Source organism: Patella vulgata, chromosome 3, assembly GCF_932274485.2.
Source record: "Patella vulgata chromosome 3, xgPatVulg1.2, whole genome shotgun sequence".
Taxonomy (NCBI): Eukaryota; Metazoa; Mollusca; class Gastropoda; family Patellidae; genus Patella; species Patella vulgata.
In genome coordinates, this window is record NC_065881.2 from 68,997,868 (window position 1) to 69,025,837 (window position 27,970).

At 33.5% G+C, this 27,970-nt stretch overlaps 2 protein-coding genes and 1 non-coding gene across 5 annotated transcripts; 2 read left to right on the forward strand and 1 right to left on the reverse strand.

Moving 5' to 3' along the window:
- The first annotated feature begins 128 nt into the window (after window positions 1-128).
- On the forward strand, window positions 129-11,920 carry LOC126816387 (coiled-coil domain-containing protein 172). Of its 2 annotated transcripts, none has more exons than XM_050542856.2 (10): window positions 129-438; window positions 1,618-1,703; window positions 2,480-2,596; window positions 4,137-4,302; window positions 5,116-5,217; window positions 5,433-5,535; window positions 6,239-6,539; window positions 7,080-7,157; window positions 10,119-10,224; window positions 11,550-11,920. In XM_050542856.2, exons 1-10 carry the CDS (start codon window positions 303-305, stop codon window positions 11,567-11,569), a joined length of 1,215 nt encoding a protein of 404 aa, XP_050398813.1. In that variant the 5' UTR covers window positions 129-302; the 3' UTR covers window positions 11,570-11,920. The 2 variants fall into 2 exon arrangements, with proteins under 2 accessions (XP_050398813.1, XP_050398814.1); XM_050542857.2 differs by having other exon boundaries at window positions 129-387.
- Window positions 8,802-8,874, forward strand: Trnat-ugu (transfer RNA threonine (anticodon UGU)). The gene has a single exon. It is a non-coding gene; the product is annotated as a tRNA-Thr (tRNA).
- Window positions 11,921-13,553: 1,633 nt separating the features above from the next.
- On the reverse strand, window positions 13,554-27,610 carry LOC126816382 (docking protein 1). Of its 2 annotated transcripts, XR_007678326.2 has the most exons (4): window positions 27,474-27,610; window positions 23,351-23,708; window positions 19,648-22,368; window positions 13,554-19,570 (listed from the first exon to the last, which is right to left on the reverse strand). XR_007678326.2 is itself a non-coding variant. In XM_050542846.2 (3 exons), exons 1-3 carry the CDS (start codon window positions 27,537-27,539, stop codon window positions 20,885-20,887), a joined length of 1,908 nt encoding a protein of 635 aa, XP_050398803.1. In that variant the 5' UTR covers window positions 27,540-27,610; the 3' UTR covers window positions 13,554-20,884. The 2 variants fall into 2 exon arrangements, 1 of the variants encoding a protein (XP_050398803.1); XM_050542846.2 differs by having other exon boundaries at window positions 13,554-22,368.
- Window positions 27,611-27,970: the final 360 nt, after the last annotated feature.

Sequence of the window (27,970 nt, forward strand, 5' to 3'; positions counted from 1 at the left end):
TTTAGAAAAGTTATCTACCTTTGGTTTCATTACTTCGTACCGTTATTTTTTTTTTTTTGTAGACTTTATATGACTGAAATTTGTATTCTAAATTGTGTTTCAAAATCTTTCCAGTTTACTTTCATAATCTGTCTACACACTCTTGTTTCTCTTTTAATAATATTTCTATCGTTTCGTTTAATTTCACCTCTTAAAATCTGACAAAAATCAGTCAAGTTTTCGCCGTCTTCTTAAAAAAAAACCAGAATGTTGTGGAACAGGCCTTTTTATTTTTGATTCCTGATTGATCAAGAATTTGGAAGATGACCTCGACGCTAGATGAATTATTTGATCAAATAATTCATTCGGAACGACGGGCACAGGAGAGGAAGAACCGCCTTCTTGAAGGCAAGGAATCTTTTCATCCGAAGGATATAAAACAGACCTGCCTATGCTACCGTTGGTTGCTTAGTTAATTAGTTAGGCTAGTCGACCTAATAAACAAGGTCGCCTGCGCATTGACTAGACATTACGCCTACGTCGATTTGCAAGAGAATAACTAGGCCTATAATCGTTTTTTTGTTTGTTTGTTTTTTGTTTTTTTTATATATAAAATAAAGTAGGTTTAAAATTAAAATAACCCCAGGTAATTCTCTAGCCTATAGCCCATAGTTATTATTACTAATACTAGGCCCAAGTCAAGCGCATGCGAAGTTGCTTTTGCCTTTTGGAACAGTTTCTGGTCGGACCATTAACTGAGATATATTTTTCACAAACTCCTTTAATTAAACATACACTATGCAAGAGCCAATTCTACCTATTGCAAGTCTTTCTTTAGGCCTGAAATGTTACATAAGCTATTAATTAGACATTTATTAACAAGACCATAATCGACTCTCGATGGCATGGGATGCTCAAGATTTTAACTAGATTAAAAAGGTTCGCCATTTAAAAAATTATTTTTAAATTTAAAAATGGGAAAGCTAGGCAAATTATACAAGTGCCCTGGTTACCACTGTGCACACATCTTGTCAAAACTACAAACAATAATAACTTGGCTGAGAATGAAGTAATTTGAATGAAATTTTCAATATTTTCTTTTTTTGTCATCTATTTTTGAATTATTATAGCAAGAATGGCCAACTCTTTATTAAACTCCTAACTATTGTAGGCCTATCTTTAAATCCACAATTTGCCTGACTCGTAAATTGAAAGTTAAGCTTGTCTCAGAATAGTCTCAAATTTTTTCAAAAGATATTTATCTTAGGCCTATTCACTAGATATGAATGGAAGATAGGGGAACAAGCAAAATGTCTATGTCAGGCTAGCCTCAATCATCATTACTAACGTTGGTACGATAATAAACAAAGTCTGGATAATCCATTTTTACATTAATTTATTCAAATCCACTAAATACTGCAGGCCAACGATGGCATCGAGAGTTGATTATTGTCTTGATAAGTTAATTAATATCTATATTAGTAATTCAGATAACATTTCAGGCCTAAAGAAACTTCAGCAGAACAGTGGGACATTAGACCCCATTTCATTTCTTATTTGATTTAAAGTCCGTGACTCATCAGGAGATTGTTATCTGAAACTCAGTCCTGGTGTAACCTATAGATGGTTTTATTGTAGTGAAAAGAAAAATTCAGAAATGCCAAGAAAAACTACTGGCAACCAAAGAAGAAAGAGAGAGCCAACGTGGTCGACAGGTTTTAAAGGTTTGTGTTTACAGAATAGACAGATAATCTATCAGTTAATAGTTAACGTAGCTAAATCTCTAACTCAATATCATCCAAAGTCTTCGACATTGAAAACAGGAATTATTTGTCAATTTAAATCAACATTGATGTTGTTATCGTATCGTGAAAAGATGGGCTTCTGATATCCAATATTTAAGACAAAATAAACATTTTATCATTGGTACACGAATCGTGCAGCATAATGCGTTTCAGCATCATTTGTAATAAGGGACTCGAAGAACAAGGCTAGGCATATTCCACAAGTCATATCAAACGGCATTTGTAATAAATACTATCAGTGTAGACTGAAATAACCATTCGATTGACACTTCTGGCATATTTTGCCGAACATACCTGATTTGAAATTAGAGTAAAAATGGAAACGATCGAATGTAAATCAGTTTATGTACATTCATATTACATTATTATATGAGTTGCGACCCATTTGTGTCAATTTCTAGGTTCCAAATATTAGTGTTTTAGATCTTTTAAGATTTATAGTAGTCGGCAAGAACATATTTTTGAGATAAAAAAATGCTAAGAAATGGGCGAGCTTATTAACTTATGGTAATCAAGGTACATGTATGGTTTGCAGGTACTTTTTGTTGTTTATTATTTATTAAAGTTTGTTTTATTATTGAGGTACCAGTAAGTTTATCCCTTTAAACTTTGATTAACCTGTATGGTAACTTTCTCATCTTTTGCAGAATGTTAATGTTGCACATAATTAATGGAATGAAGTATTTTTTTTCTAGGTACAACAACTGAACGAAGAAGAATTGAGATTAAAATGGTTGACTAGTCAAGAAATAATTCTAACAGAACAAAAGCAAATTGTTCTTGAAGAAAAGATGGACCTAGAAAAAAAGATGGTCTGTTTTAATATACTCTATAAAGTTAAGATGATTGGGTGGCATAGCGGTATAAAACTGTGTACCACAGTTGTCATGAAGCTGTCATATATGTTGATTGTGACAAGAAGTAGAATGTAGTGATACCTACATGTACATGTACCTGGGGGTGGGGGTATTGACTGGTCTAATGCATGCACTTTAGATTATATCATTGAATCAAGTGGCATGGTTTCAAATTAACACTGCACATAACAAGGAGTAGGGTCGCCTTTCCAACTTTGTAGGTTTTCCCCAGGTCCTCCCATATCCTCACACTGCTAAGTGAATTGTTGAAATAAAATTGAACCATATGATGGTCTCAAAATGACCTAGTTTGTGTCTAGTGGACGTTAAAGCCCATTTCTCTGTCTCTCTTTAGTCTTTACATGTACATGTATGTATATCACCAACGTGTTTCAGGGCTATTCTTCGTTGGAATGCGCACCCAGTACAGGTGATACATATCGATGAGCTATGAATGGGGGTGGGTGTAGGTCATTACTGATGGGCAGTATTCTGGTGAAGGTGGTCACTGTTCATGAATAAGTCCAATTCCAAATCCATTTCATTCAATATTACTATATATACAATTAAACATAGCCTACATTAATATACAAATTATGGTTAAAAAAGGTCTTACTCTTAACTCTAACTCCAATCTCATCTCATCTGTTTCTCTCATGTGATTCTCTTTTCTCTCGGATTGTTGTAGGGGTCTTTTAAAGAAACTAATTTGCAAACAGATAAAAGGACAATCATTTCGACAAATCAAAGATAAAATTAGGGATAGTAAACATTGTTGTAACAAATCAAATTGAAGAAGTTAAATTAATTCATAAATTTCATTGGTTAAAATTTCATAGTAAAATATAATTAATAGAATCAGTTAATAAACTTTAAGTCATAAATACAGTAAACACTTGATTGGCACTGATCTGACTGTATTGTTAATTGCTCAAGATGTCTCTTAATAAGCCTATGGCACCCAAAGATTATAACACAGTCAAGACCATTCTTGCTTTAGAGCTTTAAATCAAAATATTAACATATTAGATTAATGACAGACAGGCCGATAATCTTAATGTCAGCCATATTGTCTGTATATGTGAATGTAGAATTAAGAAATAAATTATGCATTCTTAAAATAAAATTTGAAATTAAAATTAGTATCACTATTTGGTGTACCTACTCCTAGTGGGTTTTATTGGGATGCATCCTACTGCTAAAGAACTTTGCCATGCAGGGTCTTGTTAAATTGGAATATTATACTTTACAACTCTTTTTAACTTATGTTTATTTAACATCATAATGGGCACCTCATCTCCCTCTTTGATAAATTAATGTAGACTAATATGTCGAGCATCTACAAAACGACTTTTTATGTCCATTTTTGAAATCCTAGGGAACTCTCATTTTCTTGATAATCGATCCAGTTTTAGGCCTGATCAATGTTGGCTAACCAGTATTATAAACAAATTTGCTTTATAATTTATGTGCTGTATTTTATGTACCATTACAGGAAACAGCAATTGAACACTCTGATGAAATTTTGAATGAATTTGGAAAAAATGTTAATGAATTTATGAAAGACTTTGATTTGACTGATAAAGATACATCTATCCGTGATGTCACTTTAAAAGATGAATTAGAAGGATTACTGGTAAAAGAAACAGAATTGTCTGCTGGTGTGTAAAAGGACAGTTTTTGTCCTGTTTTTTCTAGGTTGTTGAAAGTTATAAAAACTGAGATATGGCAACCTTAAAGGGGCATTATGTAAGATTTAGATAAAGAGCTGTCCGTTCTTGCTATATTTCAAAAATAGATGATGCAAAAGGAATATATTGAAAATTTCATTCAAATTACTTTATTTTGAGCAAAGTTGTCAATGATTATAATTTTAACAAGATGTGTGCATTGATTGTAACCACCGTACTCGTCATTGGAGTCTTAGCCTCGCTTCTCCAATTTTAAATTAAATCGTTAAATGGCCGAACCATTCTAATCTATTTAAAATCAGAACCATCTGATTTCATCGAGAGTTGATTATGACCTTGTCATGTTAATAAATTTCTAATTAATAATCTATATGACATTTAAGGCCCAAAGAAAGACCTGCAATAGGCAGATTTAGCTCTTACAAAATGCTTGTTTAACTTAAATCTCTTAAAATTGGTTCAAACTTAAAATCAGTTCTTACTTTCAATTCAGTTGATTATCAATATCATGCTAAATGAAATATACAAGTTAGCTTCTAGGAAATCATTTTGATCTCAAGACAAAATAAAACAGAAGTCCCCTATGTAGTATGTAGTCTGTTTGAGTGAGTTATATGACTAGAATGAAACTTGGATCAATTATGAAAATTTAATTATAGATATTGATGTGTCTGGATATTTGATTATAGATATTAATGTATATGAATATTTAATTATAGATATTGATGTATATAAATATTTAATTATAGATATTGATGTATATTTTAAAATATTTTATAACAGATATTGATGAATATGAAGCACACATAAGAGAAATAAATAGATTAACTGATGAGAAGGAGATTATAGAAAACACAGTTTTATCTTTAGTACAGGAACAAACGGGTGGGTCAATGGGATGTTTATGTAAACAAATTTTAGTTCTCTAATTCAAATAAATTTTGGATACTTTCTAAAAAGGGATCTTATCTTGTTACTTTCATTCCAAAAGTTTGTAATCACATCGGCTATTTCACCCAGCAGGAATTTGATGACTGACTTTCTATATCTTTGGCAATGAGTGTGGACTAAAGAAAACTGTTCTTTTTTTTAATTTTTAGAAAAAGATCAGCTGTTATCTGAAGAGAAGGATAGTCTGAGTAATTTAGAAAGAGAAAAGAAATTATTGAGTGATTATCCACATACAAATTCTGAATTTTGTAGGTATGAAATTATTCACATTGCCCTTTATATTATCAGTAGGTGGTGAAGAATTTCTGTGCTTCATTAACCAACGAAAATTTGTTTTATTCTATTAACACATTTTTAGTGTTCTACTGTTAGTTGAGATTGTTCTAAACGGTTTAAATTCTCAATGCATGGATTTGTAGTTTGTACATGACAATCAATACTGTGACAATTCAGGACTTCAAATTGTCGTGAAAATATAAATTGTATGGTTTGAATATGTTGACTGAATTTATTTATTTGTGGCACAAAAAATTCCCTTATATTTAGATTTGGTGAATTAAAAGTAGTAATGAAATATCCTTATATTTAAATTTGGTTAATTAAAAGTAATAAATGTTGAAACCTAGCAAGCTGTAGTGTGTCAAGGGAGGTAACTCTTCCATTACCTCTTGTCTCCCCTTAGACCACAAACATTCAGATAACACATATCAGTTACCGTTAAATGTATGAGATGATTATTTCTGAATCAATTTAAATTATATTTGTAATAAAGAAAAGTTTAATGTGTCTATTTACACCTGTTTAATGGGATCTGATCTAATTGATCAAAATTTTCAGATAACTCTACCCAAGTTTACTCCTTTATGTGAATGTTGATGATAACTATTAGATTATAATGACATGTAATTGTACTTATAAAATCATTTATATTAGCCATGTTGTATGTCTTAAATAGGTTACGGTCAGATTTAAATCATTTAATATCGCACAGTCTGGAAGCAGAATCTCAAAAGTTGCAACAAGAAGTAAACACGTTGCAGCTTATGTTACGTCGTAAACAACTTGAAAGGGGTGAAAAGTCGACGAGTGGAATACTAAAATCAAGAACGTCAATGGTGTCTGCACCTTCTTTTGCTCAAGAAACATCCAATCACACTCAGAATACATGTACCAGTAACAGTGAAACTCATTCAAATAGTGCCCAGTTTGATGTCACGAAAGTTAATTCAGGAAATGAAACTGAATTGAAAAGTGAGGTAAATTTATGAATTGAAGAACTGAAATTGAATTAATTGGGTGTAAAAATTAAATTAATTAGCAAAAGGTTTGAAACTAAATCAGAAAATGTATTACGCAAGTTTGAAACTAGCATTATTGTTATAAAGATTTATTTTTCTTAAAAACTACAGAAATACTTCAGATGCTTTAATTTAAAAAGCCCATTGGAAATCTGATTTAATCAAAATAAATTAAAGATATTTTATACTTTTAGTGGTGGAGATTTTATTTATAGTAAAAATATAAAAACCTACATTTTCTCATTACCCCTTATAGCTTTTGAAATTTCTTCCACTTAAATTCAGAGATAATATTTAAAACTGAGTGACAGAACACCTAGAATGTCATAGGTTTCTGGACTGAGAAGAACAATCAGGAATTTTTGAATCCTTGTCTCTCATGTTTTAAGGGAAGAACATGTTGGGCTGACAAACATAGAGTGATGATATAGCAAGGTGGTACTGTGTACACATTAAATAATTTGAATTTTAGAATCTGTGTATTATATTATATTATAGGGAGGAAGATGTGAAACTAGTAACAGGTTATATATTAGAAGTTATCCTACATTAGATAGACAATCACATACTACACAGGTATTATTTCTCTTTTATACATCATACTCATCAGTGGAACAGGTAGGATTTATGAAATATAATAGGGGGGTTTGGGGGGCTGTGGAGTTGGGTGGGTGGGTGGCAGAATGGTAACGTGTACATGTTAGATGATCAGGGATGTCATTGTGCCGTGGTTTCCATTCCCTACTTGTACTCAACAAGGAATAGAGTCGTCTCTTGAGTTTTCTCCAGGTCTACCATCGGTTTCCTTCCTCAGCTAAAGACCCCTACACACAAGCAAATTATTGAAATAAAATTGAAACATATGTTACTCCTGAATGACATAGTTTATGTCGAGTGGACGTTAAACCCCATCTCTCTCTCTCTAAAATATACCGGTCCACATAATGTTTAAATAAAATATATAAACTGATGTGAAATGGGCTGCAATCTGCTAAATAAATACACCACTGCAACTCAGTATTCTGTATTCTTGGACAGAGGTGTTACCACATTCTCTTATTAAGCCTCAGCCCAAAGGGCTTATGTCTTCACTTCTGTTCGTCCATCCAGTATAAACCATTAGTCATTTTTGAATTATGGATTTCAACACAATTTGGTAGGAATCTTCCTTAGACTTAGATGTTGAAGATAAAAGTTTGTTACAATTAAAGGGCTGTATCCGACTGGGGCCAAGGAGGACAGAGGCATTTTACGGATTGTCATAAATATTGTTATGAATGTTGCTTTAGATTGTGGTTATTCAGTTATTCTTACAGTAACTGATTGTTGAATTTCCACCGAACTTGGTAGCATAATGTTGATTTGACAATACTTTTCCTGATTTGTCCAAATAAAGTTATTTAGCTCCAAGGGGTCAGAGAAGGGGCACCTGGTAAAAACAGTCAGATGTTTTGGATTACTAACTCAATGGATTTACTACCAAACTTGCTGGAGTGGTTCTTATTCTATGTTGCTTGACCCTATAGGGGTGGGAAGACACCTTGATGAGGTAATTCTAAGCACTTTTGACAAACCATTTGATGGATTTCAACCAAATTGCTTGGTTGCTTGTCCATATTTGTTAATTAGTCCCAAACCTGCAGATTTAGATATTTTCAACATTTTTTCTAACTAACTCAATAGATTACAACCCAAATTGATAAATATGCTGCCTGGATTGGGCTTTTGTCCGATTTGTTGAAGCAATGTTGCTTTGGTCCATGGGGGCATAGCAGTCCAACTTTAGGGAGCATATGTTGACATTTTTTAACTATGAAATTATTTTACTTTGAAATTTAAAAAAAAAAAATCGTTCAGAGCATGCCTTTTAATGCTATTTTTGGGTCGGCCACAGGATTTTAACTAGGGACAGGCCAGGTATATTTCTTTTGAATGAATACTATCCCAAGTACCTACATTTCATAACTTAAATGTGTGTGTGAGGGGGTCTGACCTGGCCTTGAAACCACACCCGTATGAATTGTGGGTTCAAGACGCAAGAACCCTGGTCAAAACATCCCTAGAAATAAACATCTAAAGTAACTTATTTTCCATATAATTGTGTCATGTTTTATCCTATAGTGTAGTCAAAAAATAACTCTGTCTATAATCAAATACTACACTATATGATCAATATCAGAAATATGAAAACAACAAAATATGTTGCCAGGTTACATACAGGCCTCCATAGCTCAGTGGCTAGAGCACTGGTCTTGTAAACCAGGGGTCGGGAGTTCAATCCTCCCTGGGGGCTAGGGGTATTTTGATTTGTAAAATTACTAATTCAATTAAAGAATGAATATCTGATCAATCAATATAATAGTTGTTACAATTGTTTGGTTGGCCAGAGTTTTTAGAAAGTCCCATGACCGAGATATATTATGCTATTCCTGATATATTACTGCATATTATTAAATCTCGTATCTTTATAAAGTCGGTTACTCAAAACTTCCTGTTGACTTGAGAGGGTGTGTGGGTGGTTTGTGTCTAATTTGGTTCTGTACACGATTTGGTGTGTTGCTTGCACATCTATTTAAATTTCAGTTTTCTATTTTATCAAAGCTGAAAACTGCTTTATTCCATTTTAATTTTTTTACAATTGTTATATATGTAATTATCTGGTACTCGTAAAGTGCCTTTCAATAAAACCAACTGTTTTAGTCATGACTTTGATTTGGTGCCATATTTAGTACTCAGAGAGTACTGATGATTTCGAAGATAGCTATGCATTGCGTGGAATACGCCCACACAGCAGGAAAAAATGGGGTCATAAGAGAATGAACCCTAGAGATTAGGTTTCTTCAAGGATCCTAGAACCTTATCCAATTTGTGGACGTTAAACCCCATTTCATTTCATTTCATTTATTTATCCAATTTGGTCATCATCCAAGTTTTCCTTACGGATAAGCTGCATTGAGACAAAGCTGCTGTGTGGGTGTATTCCCACGCTTTGTGTGACTATCTTTACTTGCACAAAGCTTCAATGTACCAATTGTATCCAGGACCACATCAATGCTACAATATTGCAACTATAGACCTGGAAAGTCAATTTTATCATATAGACTATAGAGAGCTTGTCCCATTACTAATGGAAATAACACATCAAATTAACTCAAATAAATACTTTATTTTGACATACATTATAGAGGTTTAGCATCTTTAAAAGAGATAGTAATGTATCAATCTTTAATAGCTTTCTGAAATCTAAACCCCTTCAATTGTAACTCTAAATTAAAGATTGTATTTACTTCACGACATCACTTAAAGAACCAGAACAACTAATTGGAGCAGAAACACCATTAACAGTTAATTTCAACAGACAAAATTATCAAATTTGACTGATTTTGTAAGAACATTGTCGTTTTTAAGCATGGGGATTAGCGTTTGAATGAGTAGCTGCCATCATTATCTGTGATGCAGAAAAAAGATGGACTATCTCCTTTAAAAATTTAGCATTAAAAGGTTTAATACTTTTATTTTTTGTTTATCTCTTTTTAGTCAGAATTTAAAGGTTTAGTAGCCAACTCTGCCAACCATGATACAACCTCATCTGATCTCAAAACTAGATCTCGACCAATCATACCTAAAGCCATATTTAAACCAAGTAAGTTTTCTTCAATGTTTATCAAGATTCGTAGTGAAATGGCATCCAAGCTAACAAAAATTATCAGAGCTGTAATTAATGAGAAGGTGATGATGATATTTTTTCACTTTAAAAAAAATTTAAATTGAAACATGTGACATAGCTGAGAGTAAAACTAACACTAACCATGAAGCAAATATATTAGTCAGGATAAAAGAAAATGTGGGTCACCTTTATTTCAGTTCACCTACTCACTTCCCCTTTGCTTTAATTGTCCCCTGCCTTTTGAAGAAAGCAGGGGTCTATTAAAATGGGTTCGTCTGTCTGTCCGTCACTTTTTGGGACACAATAACTCTCCTTCAAATGGAACTAGAATGTTCAAACTTGGTGTAGGTGTTTATTAGGTCAATGCCTTGATGGAGTTCGAAGATGAGCATTTTCTGCTTAGGTAAGCAGAGATAAGCAATTTGATTGGTTGATGCTTTGGGACAGAATAAGTGAGAGTGATGAAACTTAGTGTATAGTTTCATTACATCAATACCTTGACTAAGTTTGATAATGAGCATTTTCTGCTCTGGATAAACAGAGCGATAAGCAATTTGATTGGTCAATACTTTGGAACACAATAACTCTCTTCTAATTGAGGTAGAATGTTCAAACTTGGTGTAGGCGTTCATTAGGTGAATGCCTTGATAGAGTTGGATGATAAACATTGTCTGCTTACGGTAAGCAGAGATGAGCAATCTGATTGGTTGATGCTTTGGGGCACGATAACTTTGGTTTTAATTAAGTGAGTGTGATGAAACTCCAGAGTATAGATTCATTATATCATTACCTTGACTAAGTTCGATGATGAGAATTTTCTGCTTTGGCTAAGGAGCGATAAGCAATTTGATTGGTCAAGACTTTGGAACATAACAACTCTGCTTTTAATTGAGGTAGAATGTTTAAACTTGATGTAGATGTTCATTAGGTGAATGTCTTGACTAAGTTCAATGATTAACATTTCTTCCTAAAGCTAAGCAGAGCTAAGAAATTTCATCGGTTGATGCTTTGGAACAAGATAACTTTGATTTTATCTGATAGAGAGTGATGAAACTTAGTGTATAGTTGATAATCAGTTTGATTGCTTTATACTTTTGAAAAAAATAAGTGTGTGATTAATTATATAATATGTGTCATCTATTTATTTTGGGATTTTGGCGGGGGACATGTTGGCTTGTTTCCTATTTTATTTGCGAGGGTAAAACAAATATCATAAATATCAAGATTACTATAGAGTTCTGCCATTTTAATTTATTTCCTATTTTGTATTACATCATTTATTTTATTGTCATTCATTTCAGAAAGGAAGAAATCTGTATAAGAACAAATCACTCTTATTGTAACATTCTTACTTTTAAATATTATATTCAAGGAAATAACTACTTGAACACTAAGCTGGGGTATTTATTCTACCTAAAAATTATAATCATTCAATTATTGCAAAAGCTGATGAACTCGGAACTAATTTTCTGTCTTACTTTTGGTATGAAAAAGGTATTACAGTCCAAAAAAAAAAACATCATGTGGTCATTAGATATTCGAATATGATTATAGTGAAACATTCATCAGGAATTTTCCAAAATCCGTTATTGGTTCCTTAAAAAAAATATCTAACTGAATGCAAGAATTTATAATAGAAATATGAAAAGGAATAATAAAACAAATAAATTTTTGTAGTTTGTTGGTAATGGTATATAATGACATTGTTGATGGAGTCCTGGTATTTGTGATAAGAATACAATGACAATTTTACTTCCTAGATTGGATGTTCCTGTGTAAACAAGCCTAAGGCCAAATTAGAAAATTTAGAGGTATGCTATATATGTATCGTTGAGAGCATTGATTTCATGACAGGTATAACTGAGTTTAAAGCGTGGCTAATACCAAACCATAAAACACATTCTTTTAAAAAATCTATAGACTTCTATTTTATAAGTGCAACGACCAATAGGCCTACTGTCCAGATAGGGAATGGATCCATATATAACTGCTTAGAAAATGAATTCTTATGGCAGTCAGAGTTTGCAAAAATGGCAAAAGTTTAGTACTGCACTTATTTAAAATGCAATTATTCCGTTATTGAATATTCATATATTGCTAAATAAAATAAGAGAACAAAGGGGATAATATAATAGACGGAAACAAACAAATTTTGTGCGAGTAGCCTTATTGTCATTATATATATATATATATATATATATATATATATATATATATATATATATATATATATATCAATCCAGCAGGATATATACATGTATAACGGTGTGTTCCCACTTAGCCGGCAGACTGTTATCCATTTCACATTTCCTTTTGGTCATAACTTTAGCTGCATTATTTGTATAATGATGAATTGGCAATATTTGTTAATAATGCTGACCCAAAAGAGCACAGAATAGATAGACCTTTAGTATATAGGTTGGACATTTTCTAGCAAGAGATTAAAAACTGCAATGTTGAACCACCAGTTTGAATGAAGTTCTGTCCTGTTTAGAAATGTTATATTAATACAGTACACAGAGAAAAAAATGCATGGTCTGTGGTTAGATATTTTATAAATGATTTTGATATATCACATTTTCAGAAAACTGTTTTTGTATGCCTACAGTTAATGTTGACAAATATTGTTGTCACCTTTGTCCACCCATTTATTAAAGTCTGGATGCGCCATTTTCAGGAATTGGAATCACATGTAAACTACAATATTGTGAAAAATGAATCTCTAATAGGAATATCAGTCCAATAATGGTTCGATTCCATTCATTATTTAAAAAGATATGTGGAATTGAAATTTCATCAATCTATGCTGCCCGCTATGGAATAAGCCCATCATCATTTTGTAGTCTATGGATATTTAATGATAGGCCTGTTTTAAATCCAATTGAATCCAAGTCGGAACATTATCTCGGATATGTATTTTGATTTTGTTTCATTTATTAAATGTTAAATAATTAATTACAAATAATTTCACTCTAAATTAAATAAATATAAAGTATTATATAAAACAAGAACACATGTATTCTAATTTTATTGGGTGCCACGGTGGGTCCATGGGTAAGACACTTGCTCGCTAGCCCGGAGGTGTCAATCCCGGTGTATGCTGAGATATGTGGTGTGCACGTAAAAGACCCCTTGACAGTTGGATTTTGATATAAGAGTAGGCCGTACTACCACTGTCTGGGCAAAATTTCCCTCATAGGACATTGCATGGTGTATGCCCATCTTCATTAGCCCAGTCAGTGCAGAAAAGTAGGACATTAAATCTCATTTCTTTTTTAATTTTATGTAAGCAATACAACAATAAATAGACATTATATATTTATATACACGTAAGTTGTAGGCATATAATTTACAATTGTGATCATCTATTCATTTCAAAAAATATTTTATATATGTAATAATTTCAAAATAATATCAAATATATATGGTATAATTCATTTAAAAATATTTTTAACATACAACAAAAATAATATAGAATTTACTATAAAAATTCAACAATCATAAAAAAAAAATGGAATGAGTTTTTAACATAGAACAATTGGATTAAAACAAATCTGCATTAAAATCAAAGCAGAAATATAACTCATCTATTTCTTTATTTATCAGCTATTCCCAAACTTGATTTACTCTTGGCACATTTCAGAAGAAGTACAAACTATTTTGCCGCATGTTGTACATAAATTTTGAAAAATCTTCATTAAAATGAAATATAGATAATAAAAAATATAAAAAAAAATGTACGTACTTTGAATACTCTAGAACAAAGTTATGAATGAGTAACATGCGCTTGATGGTTTTTGAGAAGGTTGGGAAGTATAATTACATCACTGTGTGGCATATTGTTTGGAAACCACTGATAATGATATAGCAGATAATCAACATGATAGCTTATAAATTTGAGAGGTTTCACAACTTAACAGTTACACTTACATTTACATTTACATAAGTGTAAGTTGAAACTGTACATTATGATGTTTCGCTAAATTCACACTTACAGTTACACTTAGTAGGTGGTGCACAAACTTGATCCACGATCTCGATAGGCATTAGATGTACGTTTTGTCTCAGCCTCTTCTTATTTAGTTTGTGAAAACAACGATTCAGAAAAAAATTATGGATTGGATAATAGAAATTAAACAAGGTTTAGCTAAGTGTTGTTAACTTACAGTTATGGAGGCTGCTATCCGACGGACACACTTTTATGATGTGCGCTTCACGTCATACATCACAAAAACTGATGATCTTTAACCATCTAAATGTAAGTGTAAATGTAAAGTAGCAAAACCTCTCTAATATACATTCTATGAATGGCATTTAGTAATTGAAACATAATATATCAACACAAATAAATAACAAGTGGTTGCCATGCAAGATATGTCCACTTTTATAGCAGATTTGTGAATTAAATCTTGACCCTCCATTAAAGAATATACATGTAGGTTCTGAATAATTTAAATTGTTGTTCACAGAAAATATGTTCTAACAAAACATATACCCACGAGCAACCAAGCTCTATTTATAAAGGGACATGCCAGCAGGAACTAACACATGTGTCGTAAAGCTCAATGTGATGCACTATGGAAGACAAAGCTGATGACTTGTCCTGGCAAGTTATCATTGTATTGTTTAAGTTAATAATATTCTTATAGTACAAACTGTTGATTTAATGATATATTTGGACCTAAACATTTTCAAACTAATTCAAAAGTTTGCATCAAATCCCTCTCAAAACTTTGTATTCGTCGGGAGACACCGCAAGCTATAAATAAACTGTTGTTAGACGCCATGCCTGTCAGCTCAATTCACAAAGGGAGGGGCCATTTATCAGAATGTATTTTTCGTTACTTACTGTCCATTTATCATACATAGTAACATATTGAGACCTAAGTAAATTCTTAATTATTTTCTGTCAACTCCCTTTTCTGCTGTTTAATTGCAGAGTCTTTTGTACCTTGATGCCTCTCAATGTTCCCAAAACCGCCCAAACCATTTGATCAAGAAATAACAACCACTCCCTCAGTCAAGCTAGCACACAATAAGCTGGCAGACAATAGTCGAGTTGCCAGTTTGATACCGTGACATTTTTGCCCAGTGCTTGGCCCATGGGTGTTTTTCGGGTAATCCAGTATTTTTCTAGTAGGATTGAGTGACAATACTTTCCATATATACCAAATTTGCCATACTTTTATTGGTAATAACCACCCAATAGTTACTTTTGGGACAATGTATCTTTAATAGTAAAATTCTAAACCTATCAAGGATTAGATAGAAAATAACTTATATAATTATTAATATTCTGAATTATTAAAATTCCTGACTCCAATAATTGTCATTGTAAAGATGCATAATGTAAGAGCTAAATCGGCCTATTGCAGAGCTTATTTTGGCTTCAAATGTTATATATAGACATTTATTCACATGACAAGCCTATACTCGCTAGACCATTTAATGGTTTAATTTAACCAGCGGCTGCCAGACAGGATACGCCCACATTTTCGAGAGATGGATAGAGAACAAGCTAAAAAGAAAGTGATTTTTCCTACAATTTTTCCTACCTCTATAGGGTCCACAACCTTGATATACCATATTTTTTTGCTATTTGAGAACAAGGGGCGGCCATTTTGTCTGTCAGTTTTGGGACGATTTTCAAGAAATTCGAACGCAGCTGTCCTAAATTTGTTCTAAATCGGATAAAAATTATGACCTCTATAGGGGCCACAAGCTAAAATTGCGATTTTTCCTACAATCAAGGGCCATAATTCAGGAAATTACAATTTGATATGCGCAAATATCGAAAGGAACCAAGATCTTTGGGTTATAAACTTACATTTCAAGTTTCAACAAAATCGGATAAAAATTTTGACCTCTATAGGGTCCACAACCTTGATATACCATATTTTTTGGCTATTTGAAAATGAACGGCGGCCATTTTGTCTGTCAATTTTGGGCCGATTTTCACGAAATTCGAACGCAGCTGTCCTTAGGGTGTAACGGTGATATAATAAAATGTTTTTTTTAAATCGGATAAAAATTATGACCTCTATAGGGTCCACAAGCTAAAAATGTGATTTTTCGTACAATCAGGGGCCATAATTCAGGAAGTTACCGATAGGAACCGAGATCTTTAGGTTATAAACTTACATTTCAAGTTTCAACAAAATCGGATTAAAATTGTGACCTCTATAGGGTCCACAACCTTGATATACCATATTTTTACGCTATTTGAGAACGAACGGCGGCCACTTTGTCTGTCAGTTTTGGGCCCATTTTCACGAAATTCGAACTCAGCCGTCCTTAGGGTGTAACGATGACATAATAATATGATTTTTTAAATCGGATAAAAATTATGACCTCTATAGGGTCCACAAGCTAAAAACGCAATTTTTCGTACAAACAGGGGCCATAATTCAGGAAGTTACATTCCGATATGCTCGAATATCGAAAGGAACCCAGATCTTTGGGTTATAAACTTACATTTCAAGTTTCAACAAAATCAGATAAAAATTGTGACCTCTATATACCATATTTTTACGCTATTTGAGAATGAAGGGCGGCCATTTTGTCTGTCAATTTTGGCAGATTTTCATGAAATTCGAATTCAGTCGTCCTTAGGGTGTAACGGTGATATAATAATACGTTTTTTTAAATCGGATAAAAATTATGACCTCTATAGGGTCCACAAGCTAAAAATGCGATTTTTCGTACAATCAGGGGCCATAATTCAGGAAGTAATGGTTCGATATGCGCTATATCGAAAGAAACAGAGATCTTGGGGTTATAAACTTACATTTCAAGTTTCAACAAAATCGGATAAAAATTGTGACGTCTATAGGGTCCACAACCTTAATATACCATATCTTTACGCTATTTGAGAACGAACGGCGGCCATTTTGTCTGTCAATTTTGGGCCGAGATCTTTAGGCTATATACCTACATTTCAAGTTTCAACAAAATCGGATAAAAATTGTGACCTCTATAGGGTCCACAAGCTAAAAACGTGATTTTTCGTACAAACAGGGGCCATAATCCATGAAGTTTCGATCCGATACATGCCAAGATCCGATACATGCAGCCGAGATCTTTTGGAGATAAACCTATATTTCAAGTTTCGTCAAAATCGGATAAGAATTGTGACCTGTAGAGTGTCCACAAACAAATTGTGGACGGACGGGGGCGACGGCATAATACATCCACATGAAAATGTGGGCGTATAAAAATGGAGAATCAAGGCTAAGTCTTGAATAACAAGTAAAGTTGTTACGATAAAAATATTACATAATTTAAGCCACATCTTGTCAAAACTTCAAACAGTGATAACTTCACTCAGAATAAAGTAATTTGAATGAAATTTTTAATATATTCATTTTTCATTATCTATTTTTGAACTATTATCGCAAGAATGGCCAGCTGTTTATCTAAATCTTACATAATGCATCTTTAAGTACCCAAGCAGATATTACATCCACTATGGTAATCTTCTCTTACATGTATTCACCTTGTCTTCTTTGATTGGCATTTAGTAATTGAACATATTAACACCAGGTACAATTTCATGGATAGACAATTTCTGAGTTTAATACTAAGCGACATTTCGACGAGAATACTCTTGTCTTTATCAAGCAAATGAAGCAGATATGTGAATAGTAGACAAATATATACAGAATATGAATATGCAACAAAAATTAGCAATACAATTAAAACTTAACACCTTTGATTAAGGGGCCATTTACAACTAAACCAAAACAGCAGAAACTCTTACAGGCTTAAATAAAAGAGGGAAATCCTATTATTTATAAAGATCAAAGTATTAACTATAATGGGAAACCAATTAACCTGAGCTGTAGACAACGGGTGTATGTAAGGATGTAAGGGGGCAGTGTGTGTGTGTGGGGGGGGGGGGGTGTATGAGTGAACAAGAGTGATCACTGATGCAAGGGAAACCTTACATATATTAATTCAACAAACTCACTTCATGTTATTCAGCAGGAAGTATGGACAAATGCGATAACAGTTGTCAGTTGTTTGAAAGTACTATAGAAACATTTTACGACAAAGATATTTGCTTCAACATTTAACTACTATATATCGTGAACAAATACATCCTCTCCAATAAAAACAAAACTGATATTGTCAAGCTTTAGATTATATAGTGAATCATATATTTTATATCAACTCTTTTATGTAACAATACATAAATGGACCTGCCATAAATGTAATTTAGATTAGTGCAAGGAAGACTTAATATATTTGAAGGAAGATATTTTGGTGTATTTTTATACGCCCACATTTTCATGAGACAAATATTGTCGTCGCCCCTGTCCATCCTTCCACATTTTGCTTGTGGACACTCTCACAATTTTTTCCGATTTTGACGAAAATTGAAATATAGGTTTATATCCGAAAGATCTCAGTTCCTTTCGATTTTGGCATGTATAGGGCCGTATCTTCATGGATTATGGCCCCTAATTATACTAAAAATCATGTTTTTAGCTTGTGGACACTCTAGATGTCACAATTTTTATCCTATTTTGATGAAATTTGAACTGTATGTTTATAACCCAAAGATCTTGCTTCCTTTCTATATTCACACATTTTTAGCTTTTTCTGTCCATCTCTTGCATGGCAACCCCTAGTTTTACCTTATCACAATTATACCTCCACAAAATAGTTAAGCATATAAAACATATTAAAACAAAGCACAATGTCTTTTATATAGAAACATAATTATTTTGAATATGAAGTCATATGGCTTTAAACAATGTTTCTAAAAAAAAAAAGGGGGGGGGGGGACTCCATTAAATGCTCATAGTTAATGATTATTTTTAAATTCATTTTTTATATAAACAAATAAATAGTTGATAAAGCAATGGACCTTATAATATATAATATATGTATTTTTGGTCCATTATAAAGCCGTTTTCGGCAAACTCTCATAGAAATTTATTAACAATCAATGCCATATTTGGGCATTTGGCACGTCTTTGTGGAAGGGTAACATTTATGGGGTCACGGAAACTACACAAGATCTGTGGAACGTTCAAACGGGAATTGAAACCATGCCACTTGACTCAATGGGAATTGAAACCATGCCACTTGACTCAATGATTTCACCGCATTCAAAGGATGACATATTATACATTAATCTACCGCTGCCCGGGCAAAATTTCCCTCATCATAGCACACTGTATGGCGTATGCCCGTCTTCATTAGCCCAGTTTAGGAGCAGAACAGTAGGACGTTAAACCCCATTTCATTTCATTTCATTAATCTACCATCAACACTATTTTGACCATTATTAACATGCCTACTGTTTTACTCAAACCTGAAATGGGACTTGCACTTTTTATCCCCAAAATCTTTGATTATTTTTTAATAACAATCATGATATTCTTCTTAAACCAAAATCACCACATTAAAAGCATCCTATATAATACTATAATACATAATACATACATGATTGTATTGGCCCAAAAGGCCTACATACCGGTTCATAACTCGAGCTGCATGAGTTATTTTGTATAGTAATATTTAAAATACTTTGTTTAATTTGCATGCAGAACATCAAACAAACATTAGTCTTTATTTATAAATATAATTTTTCAGAAAACTGAAAACAAAGCACCATTTTCTTGTTGCCATTAAATATAAGTATTTGAGTTAAAATTGCATAAATATCGTTAGAAGTCGAGATTACCTTTTTTTATTATTTAAATCACATTTCAAACAGGTTTTACTCAAATTTTTACTCCTTGTAAGCACTCAGTATTAATAAGCAGTTCAAATAGGATCAAGAACAGACTTCAAGGAGAAACCCAGTCCAACATTGATAATTTTGCATAACTATATTTACATCAGGGATATTCAAGTTAGAATGAACTTGAATCTGCCGAAATATTAATTACGGATAGTTGTTTTTAAACAGACAGACAAATAGAAATGGAGGTTTAACGACCACTCGACACAAATTAGGTCATTTTGGGACTAACATATGGTTCAATTTTATTTCAATAATTTGCTTGCGGTAGGGGTCTTTAGCAGTGGGAGGAAACTGGAGGACCCGGAGAAAACCTATGAGATTGGACAGGCGACCCTACTTCTTGTCACGTACAACCGGGGAATCGGATCCACGCCAGTTGACTCAATGACAGACCTTATGATACAGCGTGCACATGCTAACCATTCGGCTATCCATTCGGCCATCCACCCCTCGCCTGTTTTTAAAAAGATCAGTAGCAGCTAGTCCCAAATATCTCAGTAGAACTAATTAGTACACTTTTTTTTTTAACAAGATAAACTTATTTTTCTATATTTGTCTTGTAAAGTCTCATTTTCCTCATTCAAAGTAACAATAAAAGTTAAGGGCCAAAAAGTGATTAAATGAAAAATAATCAGGCTAGACAGTATTGGTTATAATAGTAGGCCTATAAATTACATTAGGGTTGATCAATTTTTAAAAAAAGCTTGTCCAGTCTGCTTTTTGACCAGACTACTTGTGTATATGTATGGACTGAAAGTCTAATTGCCCTTTAGTCGGGAAAATTTCACCTTTTGGTTTGCCGAAAAGGATATTATGAGGCATCATTATAATCATACTTGTGTTTAATGGCAACCAACTTTAATATTTCAAATATCAATTTCAGTTATCTGTGCTTTCTGTTAGATATTCAGTGCCTTCTAAAACTAGAACAGGCTTTTTAAAATCAGACAAAGATTTTACTGAAACCTTAATTGGTGCCTCTTCGTATCCCCCAGAAGCTGAATGAGCATGAAGTACTTTACCTGAACTCATGCCATAAATATTTTCTGTCTCTACTGAAGTTGTTTTATTACTGAAAGTATCATATGTCTCATCTTCATAATCATCTTGAACAGGGTATTGTTTATCATTGTAATTTGCAAACTCAGTTGCAGTCATTTTGATATTAACATAATCTTCAACATGACCATCATCATCTTCTTTTCCACCATATTGTCGCCAAGCATCAGAGCGTTTTCCTTCTGGTTCTGCGTAGGTTACTATTTCCTGTGATTTATCCCCTGCTACATCCTCAGGATTACTGTAAAAATTTCCATTTCCTTCGTTAGCTGGAATCTGGACTTTTCTGTTGGATGCTTCTGCATAGGCCCCAGAGGCTCGTACCCCACCATCATCAATATCCTCATAAAGATTTGGAGTAGCTTTGGCACGTGTAGGTTGTGGGTGTCTGGAAACAGCTAATTCATCCATTTCTTCATATACTGGTGATGGATCATGGGTGTCAGGTTTTGACTTAACTGGAGGTGGTGCTGCCTTATCTTTTCCTTTCTTCTTGTCCTTATCCTTCTTTTTCTCTTCCTTTAACCTTTTCTCTTCTTGTTTTTCACGTTCTTTTTTCTCTTTTTCCTCTCTCTTTTCACGTTCCTTATCTTTCTTAATCACTTTTGTAGTTTTTTTACCTTGTGGATTTGTGGCGGTGGCCTGAAAATCAGTACAATGGGCCTCACCAACAAAATTGTTCTCAATTGATCCTTTATAAACTGGCTTGGTTTCATCTACACTAGGGGATTGTTTGATCAATTTTTCACCAAGTTCATGTTTAAAATCTTCATTCACAGCTGATGATGAATTGCTAGATGACAATATCAAGGCTTTTTTCACCCTATCTTGAGACTTTGTTCCCGTTGTGGCTTCTGAAGGCATCTCTGTTTTAACTGGTTGCTTTATTTGCGGTGGTAAACTGGGAGGTTCACTAGAAGATACTGTCATAGCTGATTTGGGTTGAGTTTTCTTGAAGGCCGCTGCGTCCGTTTGGTAGTCTTGATTTTCATCCATTCCTTGACTACGTTGTGTCTGTGTAAATTTTCGTATATATTCAAAAATGGCATCGCCTTCATCAGTAATTATATTGAATTCTCCAGCTCCAGATGGACATCTTCTTCCAGAAAATATAAGAAAAAGTCCTGCATGTCTTCCAAATCGCCTGATGTATTGGTATGGCCATTGATATAAAATTGTTTTTGATGGATAGTCAAGTAATGCTATATTATATTTATTAACAGCCAGGAAATAGATCTTATCTTTTTGAAGTTGGCATGTTTCTGCTGTTTCGTTCATATCAATCGTCACACGAAACATTGGTGCTAAAAAATAGAACCAGAAAAAATGGTAAAAGTGCATATGCTTATGACTAGCTCTCTTTGATTTGACAGGAAAATAAAAGTGGCGATATATATACTGTCTGAGCTGTGAAAGATTAGATGTCCGAAAAATGCAAATGACAATCAGCAGACTTAACATGATTGCAAACTAAAATACATACACACAATCTATATTTAAGTAAAGTAACCTATAAATTATTGAATTCCGAGAAATTCGCTTTGAAATCTGAACTCACCAGGATGTAATTGAATAAGATTAGGTTTCCAGGCAACAATAAAATGTCCACGGTAGCTAATTCATATGAATGGTCGACAAGGGTTGTCGCATTTCTTTTGTAGGTAATGGGAAGCATTAACAAGACAATTTCATACAAATCAGTTTATAATTGTCGCCGTTTGAGGGTTCACAAGATTCTACTAACTGAAAAATGTGATTTAATTCTAGAAGTAATTAACGAAAATTGCTGAAATTTAACAAGTTTTTTCATTTCACTAATTTAAATGATATAAATTTCATACAGATCGGATGATAATTTATGTCGTTAGAGCGTTCACAAGGTTCAACTAAGTGAAAGATGGGCCATAACTCTAGAAGTTATTACTGGAAATTGCTGAAATTCAATAGGATTCTTCGTTTTACTAATATAAATAATGATATACATTTCATATAGATTGGATGATAAATGTTGTCATTAGAGCGTTCACAAGGTGCAACAAAGTGAAACCAGGGCCATAACTCCAGAACAAATTAACAGAAATTATTGAAATTAAATAGACTTCTTCATCTCACTAAAGTAAACAACATACATTAATTTCAAAACAATCAGATGATAAATGTAGTCTGTAGAGTATTCACTAGAAACTGTGGACCACAGACGGACGGACGTGGGCGTCAGGCGAAGGCATTATAGGACCACATTTCCATGTGGGCGTATAAAAATGTGGATACTTATAAATTACTTACGAGCATCTAAAGATTCATACAACATATTATCATCGAGGATAATAGAGTCGTCATTCCGACTAATCACTGAAGTTCGATCTCCTACTTTTTCAGATGTTTTTAATCTTAGTATTTTGCTTAACGCTTGTATCCATAGATCTTCCTCGTTTGAGTCTTCACACCGGAAGATATGTTTTTCTTTTTTCATGCATACTTCAAAACCTTGCTCAGTTTTCAGTTTTTCTACACTAACTATTTTATCCAAGTCTATTGTTTTTGGACTAGATAACTTTTCTTTGGAGTCGTGTAACTGCAGGTAGCTAGGTATTCCAGTTGTAAATACATGTAAACTACACCATTTTTTAATTGCTTTAGTACCCTGAAAAATATACCAGAAATAATTTGGACATGTATTTAAATGATGCATATAAATTTCATACAGATCAGATAATAACTTTTCTTGTTAAATCATTCACAAGGTTCATCAAAGTGTAACAAGGGCCATAACGCTAGACGTAATTAACGGAAAATGCTGAAATTCAGTAAGCTTCTTCGTTTCACTAATCTAAATGATGCATATAAATTTCATACAGATCAGGTGATAACTTTTGGTGTTCGAGCATTCACAAGGTGAAACAAGGGCCATAACTCTGGACATAATTAATGGAAATGTTGAAATTCAATAGGATTCTTCATTTCACTAATTTAAATGAAGCATATAAATTTCATACAGATCGGATGATAACTTTTGCCGCACGAGAGTTCACAAGGTTCATCAAAGTGAAACAATGGTCATAATCCTTTTGGTTAATGGCCCTGGGAGAGTTGTATAGATATGACCCTGTTTTTTGTCCACTTTTTCAAAACTGGTTTGTGGGATTTTGAGAAAAATCTACCTGTCGCTTTTTTCGAACTTGTCGCTGTAGTAACTCATTACTCATAATTTTCCAAGTCACACACTATTTTTACACGAATGTTCCTTACTTACATATCGTGCATTATATGATAGGCTATACTGTTCAAAAGTCTCATAGATTGCACTTCAGCCTATCTTAACTTCTGTATCATGTACAAAACAATAGACCTATGATGTACAGAATCTGTCCACAAAATATTTCCATAGGCGGATGAGCCAGGGAGGAAGGACGCCAGGAGGGGCAGCTGATCGATGTAAAAATTATAAAATCTAATTTTAAATCTTACAAAATTGTCAAAAACATCCAAACTATGTGATCACAAGCCAACAGTGAGGCTGATCTTCCCCGCCAAAATCCCCAAATAAATAGATGACACATATTAATTAATCGCACATCTATTTTTTTCAAAAGTATCGAGCAATCAAACTGATTATCAACTATACACTAAGTTTCATCACTCTCTATCAGATAGAATCAAAGTTATCTTGTCCCAAAGCATCGACCAAGGAAATTGCTTATCTCTGCTTAGCTTTAGCTCGATATGTTAATTATTGAACTCAGTCAAGACGAACATCTACATCAAGTTTAAACATTCTACCTCAATTAGAAGCAGAGTTGTTATGTTCCAAAGTCTTGACCAGTCAAAATGTTTATTGCTCCTTAGCCTAAGCAGAAATTTCTCATCATCGAACTTAGTCAAGGTATTGATGCAATGAAACTATACACCAAGTTTCATCACTCTCACTTAATTAGAACTAAAGTTATCATGTCCCAAAGCATCAACCAATCAAACTGCTTATCTCTGCTTACCCTAAGCAGAAAATGCTCATCTTCGCACTTCATCAAGGCATTGACATCATAAACACCTACACCAAGTTTGAACATTCTAGCTCAATTAGAAGGAGAGTTATTGTGTTCCAAAGTCTCGGTCAATCAAATTGCTTATCGCTCTGCTTACCCTGAGCAGAAAATGCTCATTATCAAACTTAGTCAAGGTATTGATGTAATGAAACTATACACCAAGTTTCATCACTCTCACTTAATTGGAACTAAAGTTATCGTGTCCCAAAGCATCAACCAATCAAATTATCTCTACTTACCCTAAGCAGAAAATGCTCATCTTCACACTCCATCAAGGCATTGACCTAATAAACACCTACACCAAGTTTGAACATTTTAGATCAATTAGACGGAGAGTTATTGTGTTCCAAAGTCTCGGCCAATCAAATTGCTTATCGCTCTGCTTACCCTGAGCAGAAAATGCTCATTATCGAACTTAGTCAAGGTATTGATGTAATGAAACTATACACCAAGTTTCATCACTCTCCCTTAATTAAAACTAAAGTTACCGTGTCCCAAAGCATCAACAAATCAAATTGCTTATCTCTGCTTACCCTAAGCAGAAAATGCTCATCTTCAAACTCTGTCAAGGCATTGACCTAATAAACATCTACACCAAGTTTGAACATTCTAGGTCAATTAGAAGGAGAGTTATTGTGTCCCAAAAAGTGTGACGGGCGGACAGACAGACGAATCCATTTTAATAGTCCCCTGCTTTCTTCGAAAAGCGGGGGACAACAAACTACAAAGCAGCCAACTAATTCTATACACCATTCATTAGTATATTAAATTGTATTGATAAATGGAGCTTGATAAACAGAAGAGAAATATTGTTTTCGTAAATTGTCATATGGGCAATATACATGTAACATCTTAAGATTACACTTTGTACATTTGTTATATTATGAGGAATAAAAGGTTTACTGTATCTTCCTTTTTCAGCTTCTTTGCACTAAGGCTATAATAAATGCTTTCATTCTTCTTCAGTACAGTACCCTTAGACATTTGTTTTCTTTGTACGAATTCGTATAATATAAATATTGTATTCAATTTGATATTAAAATTTATATGCTGGGCAGACTTTTCTCTTAATATAGTTTAAAATCAATTATGTATTATTTTATTGTTTGTGCAATAAAATTTTGCCCATTCATATTTCCACTAACATTATTTGGATTTGACATATACACTAGTACTAGCTTTCATCGGGCTGCACTATATACCGAAAAAAAAAATCTGAAAAATACCCCCCGAAAATCTGAAAAGTACCCAAAAATAAGACAGAAAAAAAAAATTTGATACTAATTACCAAGAAAAAAAAATAACTAATTAACAAAAACAACCTCGAAATTCTGAAAAATTAGGTTTCCCACACTTGGTTCCTGGGCTCCAAGCCTTCCCAGCTAACCGCTTACACTAACCCAATTGAAACTGACTTGCGGTTGAGACTTCTGGCATATTTCGCCGAACATAACTGGTGACAATTCACAGTAAAACGGACTCGATTGAATGTAAAACAGGTTATATAAATTCATATTACTTTATTATATGTGTTGCGACCCATTTGTGCCAATTTCTAGGTCCAAAATATTAGCGATTTAGCTCCTTTAATTGTTAAAAGTAGAAAGGGTCAACTTGATAAACAAAAATTTCATTGCTTACTTTCATTGCAATGCCCACAATCATCCTACTTACAGAGGGGAGGGGTATTGGCCGAATGGTTAGCACATACGTGCTGTATCGTAAGGTCTGTCATTGAGACAACTGCCGTGGTTTTGATTCCCCGGTTGTACATGACAAGGAGTAGGGTCACCTGTGTCCAACTTCGTGGGTTTTCTCTAAGTCCTCCGGTTTCCTCCCACTGCTAAAGACCCCTAGGCAGAAGCAAATATTGAAATTAAATTGAACCATGTGTTAGTCGCGAAATGACCTAGCTTGTGTCGAGTGGACGTTAAACCTCATTTCGCTCTCTCTGTATCACATAGTTTGCTAAAGCTAGTGTGCGACCACAGCCCTGTGGATATCTGCCCTTCCAATAACCATAGTAAAAATAATTCATGGGAAAAGTAGGCCTATAGACATTTGATATTATAGATGACATATTTGGGTCATTTTGATCTTCAGGAGTCTCCACACATGTGTAGCCTATTATACCTGTCAACTAAACTGAAATTTAGCTGTTTAATAGAATATAATGATAGTGATAGAGAGGTGATTCAACTTGTTGAAGAGAAGGTGAACTGCTGCATTGATCATATCTGATGTAGTGACCAGTAATGATAGCCTAGCCTATAGTACCCGGGGCCCTACATACATAGTACCTACATCAGCACTCAGTTAGCAGACGACTTTTTCAATCAACACTACACAATGTTGCCAAAACTTACCAGAATCCCTTTCTGAATACTAAATAAATAACCACTCTTTAATTCAGTAGAATTAGATTGATCCATATTGATCACAAATCTGAATAAAAATTGGAAGATAAATTTTGAAAGCTCTCATATCATTATCAACGAGGAAGTGTATTCAGTGTAGTCTCTATCCTTCAGACAAATATTCTACGAAGACTAGGAGGTTCTGGGTGACCGAGACTTGTAGTATACGGCTAGATGCCCACACTGAACAATTTAACAGTACAGTGCTGGATATGCGCTAGGGTGCATAGAAATATACGATCTAGTATGCTGAGGATATATATGAGAGGGATTACGTCGATTCCGCTTCATTAATGAGCTCGCGATATTAACTTTTTTCCATCTGCAAATTAAATTCTAAAAAAACACCTTTTTGAAGTACCGGTATATAAGAAAAATAACTCTTTGGAGTATATCTGGCTAAAAAAATATTTCATATTTCATAGTCATTAGTTAGTGTAAATGAG

Bases quoted from the DNA above. Each gene is read 5' to 3' on its own strand.
- LOC126816387 (XM_050542856.2), top strand. From the start codon at position 303: ATGACCTCGACGCTAGATGAATTATTTGATCAAATAATTCATTCGGAA. The intron at 5,218-5,432 runs GTGGGTCAATGG...TTTAATTTTTAG, and splicing joins TTTAGTACAGGAACAAACGG to AAAAAGATCAGCTGTTATCT. The intron at 5,536-6,238 runs GTATGAAATTAT...TGTCTTAAATAG, and splicing joins ACAAATTCTGAATTTTGTAG to GTTACGGTCAGATTTAAATC.
- LOC126816382 (XM_050542846.2), bottom strand. From the start codon at position 27,539: ATGGATCAATCTAATTCTACTGAATTAAAGAGTGGTTATTTATTTAGT. The intron at 23,709-27,473 runs GTAAGTTTTGGC...TATATTTTTCAG, and splicing joins GTATTCAGAAAGGGATTCTG to GGTACTAAAGCAATTAAAAA. The intron at 22,369-23,350 runs GTAAGTAATTTA...TCTATTTTTTAG, and splicing joins GTATGAATCTTTAGATGCTC to CACCAATGTTTCGTGTGACG.